The sequence below is a fragment of the Protopterus annectens genome, chromosome 10.part0 (assembly GCF_019279795.1).
Source record: "Protopterus annectens isolate FY-2018-M chromosome 10.part0, PAN1.0, whole genome shotgun sequence".
Classification (NCBI taxonomy): domain Eukaryota; kingdom Metazoa; phylum Chordata; order Ceratodontiformes; family Protopteridae; genus Protopterus; species Protopterus annectens.
The window spans coordinates 898,825,115-898,841,015 of NC_056744.1; the positions used below are offsets into that span (position 1 = coordinate 898,825,115).

The following is a 15,901-nucleotide window of genomic DNA, read 5'->3' on the forward strand; positions in this document are numbered from 1 at the left end:
TAACCCACTCAACAAATGTCAAATAAATAAATGTTTCCTAGAAGTAAGACCTGACAGATATGTACGTACTCATGTTATCTGGCCAAGGCTCTTGCCTCCCCCATTGTGCCTTTTTTAGACAATGTCCCAAAGACTAATCTTCAAACATAAAAGATCTGTCAAGCAAATTGAAGGTCATGCTACTTGATGTTAGGAGCCTTAACCTGAAAATGCACTTACTGGAGGCTCTCTTCGCACTGCAAGATGCCGACATCTGTGCAGTAATGGACACTTGGTTCAAGGCTGCAGAGAGCAGCCCTGCCTTACCAGGCTAAACCTTATTCCAGACATTCTGACCCCAAAATGAGGTCGGGAAGACTAAGGGTGGTGGTGTTTCTATCTTCATTAAAGATGAACATGCCTCCAGACTGGTTTGCCAGCATGAAGCATGATGCACTAGAACTACTCCAGGCGCAACTGACAGTTGGTAAGACACCCATCCAAGTTATAGCCAGCTATAGAATCCCTCTCCATGACTCAGGATACCTACTCCTCCTACCTGGACCTACTTGACTCCAAGATACCCCCTAACACCCTGATCCCTGATGACTTCAACTTCCCCACTATTGACTGGGTGAACTATTCCTGCATTAATGCACTCACCCAATGATTCCTTGACTTCATCACTTCTAATGCACTAGACCAGCTCGTCTCATCCCCCGCAAGGGGAGATAACATTTTGGACTTGGTTCTCACCAACATGGGCGACCGCTGCACCACTCCCATATAAACTCTTCCCCGGTGAGATCAAATCATCTGTCTGTCTCATTCAGAGTTTCTATCCCGCCCAACCCCCCCCCCCCCCCAAGCTATAACCAGGCTAAAAAGCGGACTACAACCTCTAAGGGAGGGCATCAGTAGATTAACATCACCGCGCCTTCAGAGGATGCAGATAGCTGAACAGCACACCAGTACAGTATACAAGCACCTGTACAATTGCATGGACTCAGCCATACCCAACAGAACTAAAACCTGCTCTTCAGGGAGAGACAAACCTGTGTGGTGGACATCCTCTATCAACAGGCTTTACAACAAAAGGAAGAGACTGTTGTCCAAGGGTTAAAAGGAACAAATTCCAAACTGGAAAAACTCCCTCCTTGGCCTTAACAAGCAAATTAGATCACTAGTGAAAACCTCCAAAACCAATTATGAATTGAAACTAGCCTAAAAAGCAAAGGGAAAACACAAAGCCTTCTTCAGTTACGTCAGGAACCTCCATGGCAAAGCCCAGGTTTGTTCCGAATTAGTACTTAAGTACCGCTTACACTGATCCTGTTGACTTAGCCACCCTGCTAGCAGATAGGTTAAGCACAAACCTCATCCCCTTGTGTCCCCCCAAAGGCACATTGAACATTTCCGATGTGTCCCGCACCTCACATGTCTATAGATTGTGTTAAAGGCCTTATCCAAAGCAAAGAACACAGCTTCCATGGGACCCGATAGTATCCCAGGCTGTATTCTGCACCATCTCCAGCAAGAACTAGCTTTGCCATTGAGCACTCTATTCAGCCACAACCTAAGTACACGCTTCATTTCAGCAGAGTGGAGAACTGCCATTGTCATCCCCTTGCACAAAGATGGTGGCACTACTGACCTTGGAAACTATCACCCCATTAGCTTGACAAGACTGATCTGTAAAGCCATGGAATGTATTATGGATCTTATAAACAAGGGCATAGGCAATCTCCAAGCACTTGACCCCACCCAGTTTGGATTCATCAAGGGCAGATCTTGTCTATTGAACCAGAGTGACGTCTTTGAAACTTGTCACCAAGGCCCTGGATGTGGGAAAGTAAGTACATACAGCTTATCTTGACTTAGACAAAGCATCATCGAAAAGCTAACATGACTTGGTGTAAATCCCTATCTCATCAGGTGGGTGGCCATCTGGCTCACCGATAGGATTCACAAGGTCAAAATAGCCACCTCCAACTCCAACAGCAGATCTGTCACTAATGGTGAGACCCCTACTGTTTGGTATCTACTTCTCACAGGCCTGGGCAAAGGCAAAAGGCCTGTGACTGACCAGGTTTGCGGACAGCTGTAAGTTGGGTGCAGTCATTGACTCCCCAAATTGTTAACATACTGTAAGTGGGTCTTACAGCAACAAATGAGAGGCACTAAAGTCATGGCCTTACGTTAAACTAAAAAAAAATGTATTATCATACAATTCGGCAAAAACAAGGCCCCTACTGATTACCATATCAACAGCAACCCCCAAAGCACACAACCTGTGGTGAGAGACCCGAGTACACAGGTTGACAACAGTCTCACATTCGACCATCATGTAACAGCAGTGGTCAGAAAAGCCTTTTACTTGGTTCATCTCATAAGTAAAAGGGATTGCATCTAGAAAAAAAGGAGGCTATTACCTCTTTGTACTCCTCCCTCATTAGGCCAATAATTGAGTAGAACACTCTGTTTGGTATGTCCCTCTCCAAACACTTGCACCAACTGGAAAGGCCACAGAAATACCTCACAAAGAAAATCCATGGCCTCCAACACGTGTTCTCTACAGACAGGCTCGTATCTCTATCACTCTACTCTGTATCGTACAGATTGCTCAGAGGTGATCTGTGTCTCGCCTACAAGGCAGTTTTGGACCCTGCCCTACTAGAAATGCTACATATCTGGAAGTCTAACTCCTTGCGCATTACCAGTGCGAAAGGCCTAAATATAATGCGCAGCATCAACAAAACCTGCGGGAGAGAGAGGTTCGCCTCCCAGAAGCTGCCCCGTTACTGGAATAGACTTCCCATGCACGTCAGAGTACCTAACTGACCCTCTTCAAGCGCAGCCTTGATGAGTGGATGGGAAACCACAGATTTGTCCCAGGGTTCCACCTGTGTCCCTTATTGACAGAGGCAACAGGTGCTGACTGAGGTTTCCTTTTGGGGGTAAACTCGTGGCTAGGCTTGTAAAGGCCTCAGGGCCATTAGCCTAGTAACCTCTCATGATTCTGTGATCACGTGGTCTTAGAGTGCCCTTTGCAGTTGTGATCTTCTACATACCCTCATTTCACCCAGATTGGTGGTCTGGTTTTGATAATGAGGAGAAGTGTTCCAGATTTATAATCTTGTGCCTTGTTTCCTTTGTCTCCAAATGTGTTGTCCTGTTTAAGAAGACTCAATAATTGAATCTTTGTGTTAGGTGCATACTGTTATACAGCCACAAATGTACAGAGGCATACACAGTGGGAGTCGAGCACAGCCTCTGTGTAGGAGCTTGAGATTAGGAAGGGGATTCGTCACTGAGAGTGTATGGTACTAAGAGTTCACCCATTGTAGACAGTGCTCTCAAAAGTCATCTCATAAGGTGAGTTACTCCACAAGTATGCCATAGTTTGTTTAGATATGGTGTATAATATTCACTGATCATTTCATCAAAGACAATATAGTAAGTTGAATAGACTAGATGCCTTGAAATCAGCAGAAATTCTTATATAAAATCATCCCCCACCCCCTGTGCAGATGTGCTTGCTGAACTCCATTAACAATTGACTTAGTTGTAGGATCACCTGACTTTGAGGTAAGTTGCATCTGTCATTCTCAGCTCATTTGATCTAGTCAACATGACTGAATTTGTTTTAATGAAGATATCAGCACCTATGTATCTATGTAAAAATGTTTTATTTTCCAATTGTGTTTGTAAAAGCAATGAGTATAAAAGCAGAAATCTACTGTACTGCCACTTCCTATTTGTGTATATATATATATTTTTTTTTTTTGCAGGGGATACACTTATTATAAAATGGGAAATCTGGACAACAGAATATCAAATCCAGATCAGCTGTTAACACAAGATGTGGAAAAGTTTTGTAACAGTGTTGTGGATTTGTATTCTAACCTTAGCAAGGTAACCTACCTCTTTATTTATACCGCTTTTATTAAAAACTTCTTGTTTCATATCAGATAAGCAAATGGTGTCTGTAAGAGCAGAAGAGTGATACTCTTTATACATTAAAATGGTCAGTCTGAAGTTGTCTTTTCTGTCTATTGCTCAATGGATAGGGTTTCTGGTCCGAGTCAGATCAGACTTCAGCCACTTTAAAGTTTTTTGATCAGATACCCAGGCTCCTCCTCTTACCCATAATCCTTGATTTTAACTGAATTACCTGTGATGTCGTTTTCTGCCACAAGCTTAGGATGGATCTCTCTGTGCTTAGGAGGCAAGTATTCTAAAGCTTTGTTTTTTTGTACTTTTTGGCGGTTTATAGATTTTTGGTATATACTTTAGCATGTAATCTTTCTGATAGAATATTTTTTTTTCGATACCTTACTTCTTCCTTGAACCTTTTTCTCATACTTTGCCTTGGGCATTAAGCTTTTATAGGATCATAGGAAGTTACTAGGCTAATGGCCCTAGGGCCCTTACAAGCTTAGCCAAGTTCTACCGTTATTTCCACGATCAGCACCTATTTCCCCTGTCCAGGAGTGACACAGGTTGGAGCCCCAAGGGTGAATTTACGGTCAACCATCCAGTCGTCCAGATTGCATTTGAAGAGAGCCAATAAGGTTCTCCATTTGACATGAAATGGGAGTCTGTTCCAAAGGTGTGGTAACCTCTGGGAGAGAAATCTGTCAGTCCAGTAGGTTCTATTAGTGTCACATACCAGGTTAAGTTCTTTATAGCGAGTAACCCGTGTACCATTTTTCTTTCGGATGTGCAGCATTTTCAATAAAGCAGGGTCAGAGATTGCCTTATATGCAAGGCAGAGATCACCTTTGAGTAGTCTGTATGAAACAGAATAAAGTGACATTTCAGATGATCCACATAGGACAGATGCTGAAGACCTTGAATTTTCCCTGTGAAGAACCTTTGTGGTCTCTCCAGTTGCTGCAGGTGCTTGGAAAGGTACATACCAAAAGGGACATTGTACTCAATTATTGACCTGATGAGGTAAGAGTACAGGGAGGTTATAACTTTTTTTTTTTTCTGGAGGCACTGCCCTTACATATGAGATGAGCAACATAGAATGCTCTTCTTACTACTGTGGAGAATGGTGATCAAAGGTAAGGTTGCTGTCAACCTATATGCCCAAGTCTGGGTTGCTGTCAACCTATATGCCCAAGTCTGTCACCAGTGAGTGTGTACTTGGGGGGTTGCTATCAGTGTGGTAGTTAGCAGGAGCATCACTCCTTACCGAAAGGAATGATGCATTTTTTTTGTACTGAATTTGAGTCCGTGACATTGCCACCAATCATTTGTTTTTATAAGACCCTCTTGTAGGATATTAACATCATTTGGAGATTGTGACCACTCCCAATTTGCAGTCAGCAGCAAACAGTTAGCCACAGACCTTTAGTTTTTGCTTGTACTTCAGAGATTTCAGAATAGAGGCCACAGGACTGATCCCTGTGGAAACATCACTGGTTACAGCTCTGCTGTTGGAGGTGTAGTACCCTATTTTGACTGTGTTCTATCAGTGAGCCAGTTATCAACCCATCTAATGATATAAGGGTTGTTACTTAGCTGGTGAGTTTGTCAAGGATGACTGAGTGGGGGATAGTGCCAAAAGCTTTGGCTAAGTCTAGGTAGGCTGTATGCACAGGTTTCCCCTGGTTCAGGGCCTTGGTGACAGTCTCGAAGAAGTCCTCCAGGTTTTTAACATGCATGACCTCCCTTTGAGAAATCCAAACTGAGCAGGGTCAAGTGTTTGGAGATAATCTATATCTTTGTTGATAAGGTCTATGCTAATTTGCTCCATGGCCTTGCAGATAAGACTAGTCAGGCTTATTCCTGGGGTCAGTGGAAGCACCACATTTGTGCAAGGGACTAAGTGTCTGTCTGTTTTCCATTCATCTGGGATGAAACCAGTGCTTAGAATATGAATGAAAAGAGTACAAAATGTTGTTGATAGTACTGTTGGAACCCATGTAGGACACAGCTTGTGATGTTGTCAGGTCCTATAGATGCTGTGTTTTTGACCTTAGAGAGGGCATTTATGACCTGCTGTTTAGAGATACAAGGTATGGGACAGGTGGTAGGGATGGCATGGGGTACGTGTGGCAGGGACAGGGGAGTGAAGTTTTCACAGAACCTGTTGGCCAACAGGTTAGCTGTGTCCACAGGCTCAGTATATGGTATCATTAACTACCAGTTCTGCACAAATCTGGGCCTTTCCTTTTAGGTTATGGATGTAACTAAAGAATGCCTTATGGTTGTCCTTGGCTAAAGAAGCTAATTGAGATTCATAGTTTGCTTTGGAGGACTTCACAAGAAGTCTTATTTGCTTATTTAAGCTGAGGGGGGAGTGTTTCCAGTTTAGGGCTTGCTCCCTTTTACTCTTAGACAGCAATTTCTTCCACTTATTGTAAAGTCTGTTAATGGCCGTTGTCCACCAGGCAGGTTTGCTCTTCCTAGAGGAGCTTGTTTTAGTCCCATCAGATCTGGCAATGACCAGGTTGTCAGCATGCACACCTCACCTCCTACTCCACACAAACCCACATGATACCTACATATGCGGAGGACCTTACCAGAAACGTACCTAAACACCAAAGACCTCCCAAACACAAGCATGCTGCATATAATACTTCCTCTGTAGAACACAATACACATAACTCGCGGACCTGTGTCTCACCTGTCAAGCCTTTAAGGCAAAACATAAAGCCAACCATGAGTTATAGGTGATTCCATTGTGAAGAGAGACAGATGGTTAAACAGTGTGATGCCCTGGAGATACTTCAGGTACAATTAACTGTTAGTAGGACACCTATTCAAGTCATTGCCAGCTATAGGACCCCCTCCTTGAAGCAGGACACCCACTCTGCCTATTTGGATCTACTTGAGTCTATCAAGATACATCCGAACACCATGACTTTGGGTGACTTTAACAGCCCCCCCAAAAAAACCCCCTCAAAATCTTGGTGTATAGTCTTCTTAGATAGTTATAATCCTTTATTGCTAGTCTTCCTTTTACAGGATGTCAGATAAACATAAATCATCTGGTTTTGAAAAGTGTGGCTTGTTCTCACAAGCTACCAAACTCAGATTGACATGAAAAATGTTTCTTGTTTGGGCCTTTCACATTTGGAAATATCCTACTTCATCAGTGAAGCTGTCAGCCAGCAAGCCTAGTTGAGAGAAGGAACAAACTGATTTTGATAGGGCTTCTCTCAGCCACTCTGGGAGAAAGTGCCCCTTCTGGTTCCTCAAAACCACCTTCTGTTTCTGCTCCCAAAAAATCTGCTCAAAAACCAAAAGAAAGAAACTGGGGAAAAAGGCAAAGAAAATGAGAGTTCTAAACCCTCGAGGAAGAGGCCTCCAGATCATTCATTTTCCTTGGATCCAGCTTTAAAATTGCCAAAACTCTCAGAACCAGCACTTTTCTCTGACCTAATTCTTATCGGATGCAACACCCCACCAAGGTTTTTTTTTCCAGAGCCTTTATTACCTATGCTGCTGTCACTAATCCTGTAAGAGAAATGGTACCATCACTCCAGACATCCCTCTGCTGCTTCATCTTTCCAGTCAACTAGGTTTTCCAGGAACCTTGCCAAAGCTGACATGAACAAGCTGAAGATGTTCCTTCATATCCAGTTAGGGGTCTTCCTGGCTCCGTTCTCTACTGGAGTAGAGGGAACGATGACTTCTCCACACTCTGCAGTTTCTCCTTTTTCAATATGCCATTTTGGATTGGCTGTAGCTGCTTCAGAGCCAAATGGTCAGCATTGACTCCAACAGGGTATATGAGACAATACTGTCTCATTCCAGAGAGAAGACTATCCCTTTGAGCTTGGATCTGTCCCTCACCAAAAGGTCCTCCCGAGGTCAGGATCCTGCTCTTGTCCTATTGGGACAGCCAGTGGCCAAAAGGCTTGCACTGGCTGTGACTGAAAAGTCCCCCCCAGAGTATCTAACTGAGGAGATGAACAAGACGTATATGTGCAAAAGAAGGCAGCTAGACTCTCGTCAAGAATGTCACCTCAGGCAGTGACTTTAATCATGAAGGTTCCCCCACATACCTCCTTGAGGATGTGGTGTTTGGAGAAATCCTTGAACTACTTAAATAGGAGGGGGATGGTCTTCTCAACTACTTTCTTCACAAGAGCCAGTCTTCAGTGAGACTTTTGGCTCTGGTCTTCCTACGTCTTGGGTGGTCCTGCCTGTGGATGAGGTCATAGACCTGATCTCCACACAAACTTGGAAGGAGCCATACACAGCTGAGCCCATCCCCAAGAAACCAGACACATTTCTCATTGCTCCAGAAGACCACTTCCATTGGAGAAAGGGCCCAGCCATGGTAGCAGCCCGCAAGAAAGGGAACTTGCTGAATAGAGTTAATCTGTCCATCCACTGAACGGGGAGTCTCGTGTGTTGAACAGAGTTTGGAAGTGAGTCTACACCTCATCTGCTTTCTCGATGAGAGCTTTAAACTACTTGGCATATGTTACTCAATTGAAAAGAGATTGAGTAAAGAAATCTCCAGATCCCTCCCAGGGAACCATGCTGAGTGGATCAAAGAAAGTCTATTGATGTACAGCTGGCCACCCTTCAATCTTTATACAATGTCTCTGTGTGCCTCATCTCCAACGCCACACAGGGTGTATCTAGAGCAGCTGGCACATGCCTTATCGATTAGGAGATGCGCCTGATTAGGCTTTGCAACTTTGCAGAGCATTTCAAGCGTCCTTTGTGAATGGCCTCTATGATGGCTCCAACACTGTTTTGTCCCAAAGTGAATGATACAGTCTCCAGAAGTGAAAAGGAGGTCAAGTCCTTATTTGCCATAGGGATCACATTTTCCACTTCTCAATGAACCTTTTCTAGGTATCAAAAAAGGCAAGAAAATTTGGTTCCAGAAGTCACCAGTTGGTACCTGACGCATCCGGAGATGGGGCCCCCATGGCAGAGGGGGGGTGGATCTCTTTTATAATGGGCTTCTCCCTAGGAACTGAGATGATCCACAGAATCAAGGCTTCAGAGGTCCCTTTTTTGAGAAGCCTTTTCGTTCTCCTGAGCACTTGTCCGACTGCTGCAGTTAGTGCCTATCCCTTCACCCAACAACCTGGACGTCCATCACTCAAGACAAATGGGTGCACAAGGATAATGAGAGGCTACTTCATTCCCTTTCATACAATTCTTTCAATCCCCAAAAGACTCCTAACATTCCACCCTCTCAAATGGAATCAGCAGCTTCCAAAATAAATAAAAAAAAGCTTCTAATCAAGGAGTCATCCAAGAGATCTGATCAGATCAAAGAGCATCTGAAATTTACTGAAGATTCTTTTTAGTGCCAAAGATAAACTGGAACCTTAGGCCAAGTTTGGATCTAAGCCACTTAAAACAGTTTTATAGAGAAAATGAAATTCTAGATATCCACAGCATAGCCTATTCTCTCTTTTCTGAGAGAGAACGACTGGATGTTCTTGATGGATTTTCAGGACATATACTACCACATAAAGATGGACAGATGCTCTTTACTTTTGGCAGGGAGCTAGTCATTTTCACTTCACAACTTTGCCTTTTGGTCTCGCCACAACCCCCCCCACCCCCAGTTGTTTACCAAGTGTATGACAGTAGTTTTAGCTAGTCTCCAATTGCAAGGGTTCCAAGTGTTCCCTTACTTAGATGACTGGCTCATTACTGCACCTTCTTTTGATCTACTTATCCAGACCAGGGAGTCATTGCTTTACCTGTCTTCAGACCTAGCATTACAGTCAGTCTAGCAAACCTTGCCCATCTCAGCCTTTAGAAATTATAGGAGCCCAGATGGATACAAGACTTGTAATTGCAAGATTTCCTCAGGAAATAATTTTATCCATCTGCCATCAAGCGTTAACAATCTTGTTTGCAGAAGCCACCAGCAAGATAGATTTTGTCTCTTATGGTCCATGGTAGAGTCAGTTACCAGGAACTATATGCAAGTTCTACAGTGGACTCTTGCAGTCCAGTGGTCAGTAAGACCGCAACCTGTATCCTTTCAAGTATTTTTAATGGAGATCTGCAGAGCACATATCTGATGGTTGGAGTCACGACATGCTTCAGTTGGACGTCCTTTCAACCATCTTGGGGTTTGGGGCACATTACCTGGGAAAAGACCATCCAAGGCATATGGTCACAATCAGAGGCAAGACTTCACATTAATGTGCTGGAGATGAGCGGTGCTTTTAGTGTTACAGGCCTTTCTGGACACTTTTGCTACAGATACATTTGTTCAGACAGAAAACATGACGGTCATCTGGTACATCTGCAAACAGGGAGGAAACCGATCTTACCCTTTTTGTCGAGAGGCCATGAGATTGTGGCAGAGAGCAATATCTTCGCTACACTTTCTAACTGCAGTGCATATTCTGGGCAAGTCTAATGTGGTAGCACACAAGATGAGCAAGTCGATCTGTACTCATGAGTGTTCTGTCAATCCATCTGTTATGGAACAGATATTCAGCCTTGCGGCCAACTTTGCTGTGATCTCTCTGCATCTTCCCTGAATACAAAGTGCAGCAAGTTTGCTCTGATCCCCCTGGAGGAGGAGTCACCAAAGGGATACTGTATCCCACAATTGGCCCCTGGGACTCCTTTGTACCTCTTTCCTATTCCTCTGATTCCAAAGTTTTTACAGAAGACACAGGCAAAGAAGGTCACAGTCATCCTCATAATCCCTTGCTGCCCTAGGCAAGTATTGTTTCCCTTCTAGCCTCCTCCATTACACACTCCCTGGGTGGTGGGCTCTGCTCCAGATCTGTTATTTCACCCATAATAGTTGCCTCACCCAGACATTCATTCCCTCAAATTGACTGCATGGTTTCTCCAATGCTAGTGGTGGCTAGACAGTCCAGGTATTCATCCTCATCTGTTCATATTCTGACTTCTTCTCCAAACCCTTCTACGTGTTAGATTTACAAAAGTAAATGGAAAAGATTCTCCATCTGGGCAGTTGAGAATAGCCTTGATCCTTTTTTTTTTTTAGCTCCCCCCTGCCAGGCAGTCTTGGAATTCTTGGCAGACCTCTTTCAGAATGGAACCAGCTATATTCCACTGTCAGCGTATAAATATAGTCTTTTCATGTTTGAGAGAATCGTATGCCCATTGTATCCTTGGGTTTCTCTAAGAAAGGTTTTAGATGACCTTTTCTATTACAACCTCCACTTAGAAATCTATTTCTTCCTTGGAATATTACAGTTTTATTGCAATCCCTAACTAGTCCTTTTGACCTGGCTGCCAAAGCAGGTTTTAACATTTTTGTCATGGAAACTGTTTTCTTATTGGTTGTTACTTCTCCTAGCAGAATTTTTTAGCTCCATGCCTTGTATACAAAACCCTTGTACTTGTTTTTGGTCTGCGAACTAACCTTTCTTTTCTTCCAGAGGTGGTTTCTGAATCCTCTGGCGACCATTCCATAAAGCTCCCTGTTGTCCTCAAACACAGGTGAATACACATTACACTTTCTAGATGTTCACTGCCAATTAAGATTCTGTTTACATTGGACCACAACTTTCAGGAAAACTGATAGTTTTTCTTTCGTACTCCCTTGTCTAAATGGGGAAAGGAGTATCCAAGGTTACACTCTTCCATTGGTTGCATGAGTGCATTTCTTGTGTTTACAAGTGGATAGGGCTGTTCCTGTCTGTTCCCCCAAAGGCCCATTCTGCTAGATCAGTCACTTCATCAGCAGCATTCTTTTCTAGAGTACTACTTGATGACATCTGTGCAGCTGCCAGTGGTCCAAGGTTCGCACCTTCATTTCACATAAAAATTGGACATGCAGTCTAGCTCAAGAGGCTGTTTCAGTTTGGCTGTACTCCAGAATATCCTTCCCTAAGACTGAGTGTTACAGTAGCTGGCGACTCTCTCCTATACATTGCGGAATGGATGGACACAGCAACATCAGATATGCAAGTTATATACTCATTGTAATGAAAGATCTGTGCTGTCGATTTCTGTACTTCCTCGCTAACTACCTACCTTTCCTTTTCTGTGTGTTTTTATAGCATTTGATCCTCTGGTTCCTTAATTTCTCTGGGTGACCTAGCCTTTGCTGCTAGAGGTTTCTTATCAAGATCATAGTCCCCCCCCCCCCCAATCTTAGACTCTGTATCCGTGGCTTTTTTTTCTGTGGGACAAACTCTATCTGAGGTATTTCAGTTAACACCAGGGATTATGGATAAGTGAAAGAGCCTGAACACTGTATCCAAACCTTGAAAGTGGCTGAAGTCAGATCCAACTTTGATCTGAAGTCTCATACATTGAAGGACTAAAACAGACAAAACCGATGCATCTTTATGACCAGTACATCATTTTAGTGTACATGTTGCTGTAGAATATACTGCTTGCAGTGTGATTCCTCATTATTATCTGCCTGGCTGTAAATGGAGTGTGGTCAGGGTAATGTGAATTCCATAGATTTTTAGAAAGTACTTTGCATGGCACTGATGTATATTGTATCTGTTTAACTCTTTTAACTTTGAACACATGGCACCATATTTAAAAACCTTCCAGTCCATGTATTTTTGCATGTCTAGGTGGTATGGTGCAGACAGGGAGAAGTAAAACAGTCAAGATTTATGTGCACTGAAATTTTTGAAGATTATAAGGAGTCCAAGAGAAACAATGGTAAGAAAGGTACAGTAAAGGTGTGTATAGTGGTCACAGTGATTGGAGGAATGTGGTTAATTTGGGTGTTTGGTATAATTGTAGCAATTAGTACATGTCAGGATTATTTAGGTCTCACTGAATGTCTGGTACTCGTATTGATCATTGCTGCAGTAATGTTTAGCTACGCGGGTTATATCCTGCCAAGGATATAACAGCTGGACAGCTTCCAAAGTTTCAGGGCACCTTCCATTGTACCCAAACTGTCAGGCATCTCAAGCTGAGCAGACTAAAATGCATGTTTGGGTGCAAAGACCTTCAGAGATTTACTGCTGCAGAATTTGTTCCCCTGAGGCTTTCGAGGTTCAAAGGTTGGCTTGTGGTTTTCTTTGATGGGCAGATAAGTTCCCTTCGGGGGGAAAAAAAACTTCTATTTTCTTATTAGTACATTCCTTTTCAGGAAAGCTCATTTTAAAACTAGAAGTGTCGTGTTTTAATGGACTGTCTCGAAACTGTTATGCACTTTTAAATGGAACCCTCATGTTTTCCGTCAGTTTAGTACTGTAAAATAACTGAAAACTTTTTTTCCTGTCAAGAAGTTGTAGTTATTTTCTTTTATAAAGCTGGCGTAGTGTTTTTAAGTGCTTTTTACTATGTTTTTGTCTGTCAAAAAAAAGTAACTTTTTTGGACTTTTAGTGCTTACCGGCAATTGCTGCTTGTCTTCCTGGGTAGTACACACCATTTTCAACTTCTCCTTTGAGCATACCACCTGTCTCACCCAGCCACAAAAAAGAAAAAGCTAAGCAAGCAAGCAAACCGTCTTTGCCAGTGTCACAGATGGGTGAGTCTGCTGCAACTGTCTGTTATACCTCAAACAACTCCTGTTTTACCCTGGATCCTGTAGCACCTACAGGCACAATGGACTGGAGGTTATTCATGTCCTCTGTAGCTGTTGGCATCTCCCTCAGTGGGTAAGAGGCGGACACTCTCGTCAGTCATGGGAGAGGGTACAGGGAAGTCTTCCTTGCTGTTTCAGAATGCTGTGCCCATCCCTGGGGAAGCAGCTATGGTCATTAGTAACATGGTTGGCCCTATTTGTCCTGTCAAAAAAAAAACAGAAAACCAAGCATGTATTTACTCCTCAAATTGTTTGGGTAGAAGTAGTTTATGGGGTCTTTAATTCAGGCTATTAATCCTCGTAAAGTAATTTCTGGTGAGAGGGATTTCTCCTTTTTTGAAAAGATTCAAGATTCTGAATTTGAATATGATGATGCAGGGATGGATACAGTGATGTTCTTCGTCTTTCACTGTTGCAGTCATCACATTTGGTTTATCCCTGCCAGGGTAGCCCTCAGTCAGCCCGAATACCAGAGGCTTAGTATTTCTGCATCGGTTGCTGTCGCTCCAGGACTGACGTCAGGTCATCACTGGTATAAAATCAGGCAGCCAAAGCCATTACATCAGTCATTCTTGCCGAGGAGCCCGAAGCAGAAGCAGTTCGCATGAGTGCTGGTCGGCCGCTACCTGAGTTTTTCGTTTCTGAATTGAAATTGAAGTCTTCTAAAGCCAAGTACCCTGTTGAGGATCTTTTTTTTCTTGCTCTAATGTTAGAAAAGGTTAATTGTCTCACCTATGGAAAGCAAATACCACACCAAGACTTTTATTCTTACTGCGTCACTTGTTTAGGCTGAGACCACGACGTCCCCAGCTGTCACTTTTGTGCTTTGTTCAACACCAGAACTATACGTCTCCGGGCCCTTATTTTAACTAGAAATTTTTGCTGTCGGTCCTCTAATTCCAATATGGCTTTGGTAAGCCATCCGACAAATGGTCTTCTGAAAAAAGTAAAGATAAAGTCAGAGGCGAACTGCACAGGTCCAAAACTGCCAACAACGCTTCCATTAAGCTAGTAGTCAGTTCTCTGGTCCTCGGTGAGGTGCTTTCGCAACTCCTGATGCCTGCTTCTGTGGATTTGCAGGCCACTACCGAGACCCTTTCGGAGTCTGGTATGCCGCAAGACGACTCTTTGACTAAGGATCCTGCGGATGTCTCTACCTTAGATGGGTCTGGAGCCGCTGAGCAGGCTCCGGCTTCTGAGGAAGTACTTCGCACTACCGATACTAGACACAGACAGACTTCTTTCGCGTCTACAGTTGTTTCGAAAACTACCAAGTTTCTAAGGCCCAGGGTACGAACCACAGCCAAAAAAACAACTACCCAAGCTCAGGCACCTGCTTTCTTGCCTCAGTCTCAAATGCTTAAAATGGTGGAAGACCTTATAATGCTCATCAGGGGAAGCCAGGCTACCCCTTCCAAAAGAAAGAGACATGTCTCTAGTAGTTTTATCTGAACAGGAGTCCGATGATTCTGATGCATCTGAATATGAAAATATGCAACCCATTTCTGCTTATGAGGATTCTGATGCAGAGGAATCCATCCCTTCAGCCTCTCCACTGAGGACTTTTCCTTTGGGGAAACCCTGCATACTTTAAAGGAGCATTTCCTCTGGGAATGTTAGGACTATCCTCAGTCAAAAAAGACACTCAGGGAATTCTTAGATCTTCCACAGCACAGATCTCTGTCCATCCCTCCTGTCCTGGATGCTGTGGATGATGTCTTTATGGAATCCATTCTGACCCCTGACACCGTCCCTCCTGCTCCCAGGAAACCTGACTGGTACTACAGAGTCCCTGACTCGCTCAAATTTCTTTTCAAAAATCCTACTGCTGACCCCGAGGTAATCTCTCAAGGACCTAAAGGAATCGAAGCAACTTCAGTGAAGAATCCCACCCCCTCAAATAGGGATTCCTGAGCATGAGACAGATGGGGGTAAAATAGTATGCACCTGTGCTGCTTTTACTATTACATTATTAAATTGTCAGTTCCGTATGCTGAAATATCAGGAACATACCATGGAACTCCTCAAACAAAAAACTTCTTTCCCTGCTTGCGGAACTCCTCACATAAAAAGTATCTTCTTTCCCTGCTTGTGCAGAAAATAGAGTTACAAGAGTTAATGCATTCTGCAAGTCAAGTAACTAAGCACACCTTACAATGTGGTTTTGATGCCCTGGAAGCATCTTGCAGGGCAGCAGTCACTGGTTCTGTCCTTAGAAGGCATGCTTGGCTTAAGGAACAACCCTTGCCAGATCATGTCAAATCCAAATTATTGGACGCACCCTTGCACAAAGACAACTTGTTTGGAACCAAGGCAGAAAAAGTCTTAAAGATGGAAGAAAAAGCTAAATCTGTCCAGACAGTTAGACTTCTAACAGGTTCACCCACCAAGGTTCAGTAGGCATTGTCCCTCCAAGCACTGGTCCTTTCCTG

The 15,901-nt window shown here is 43.5% G+C and overlaps 1 protein-coding gene across 1 annotated transcript in view; it reads left to right on the plus strand.

Moving 5' to 3' along the window:
• ABCD3 (ATP binding cassette subfamily D member 3) overlaps positions 1 to 15,901 on the plus strand; it is a 1,370,685-nt gene that overhangs the window by 582,676 nt on the left and 772,108 nt on the right. Inside the window, exon 7 of the mRNA XM_044085690.1 lies at positions 3,771 to 3,894. Within this exon, the coding sequence (XP_043941625.1) occupies positions 3,771 to 3,894 (124 nt within the window). The remainder of the gene's footprint in view (positions 1 to 3,770; positions 3,895 to 15,901) is intronic.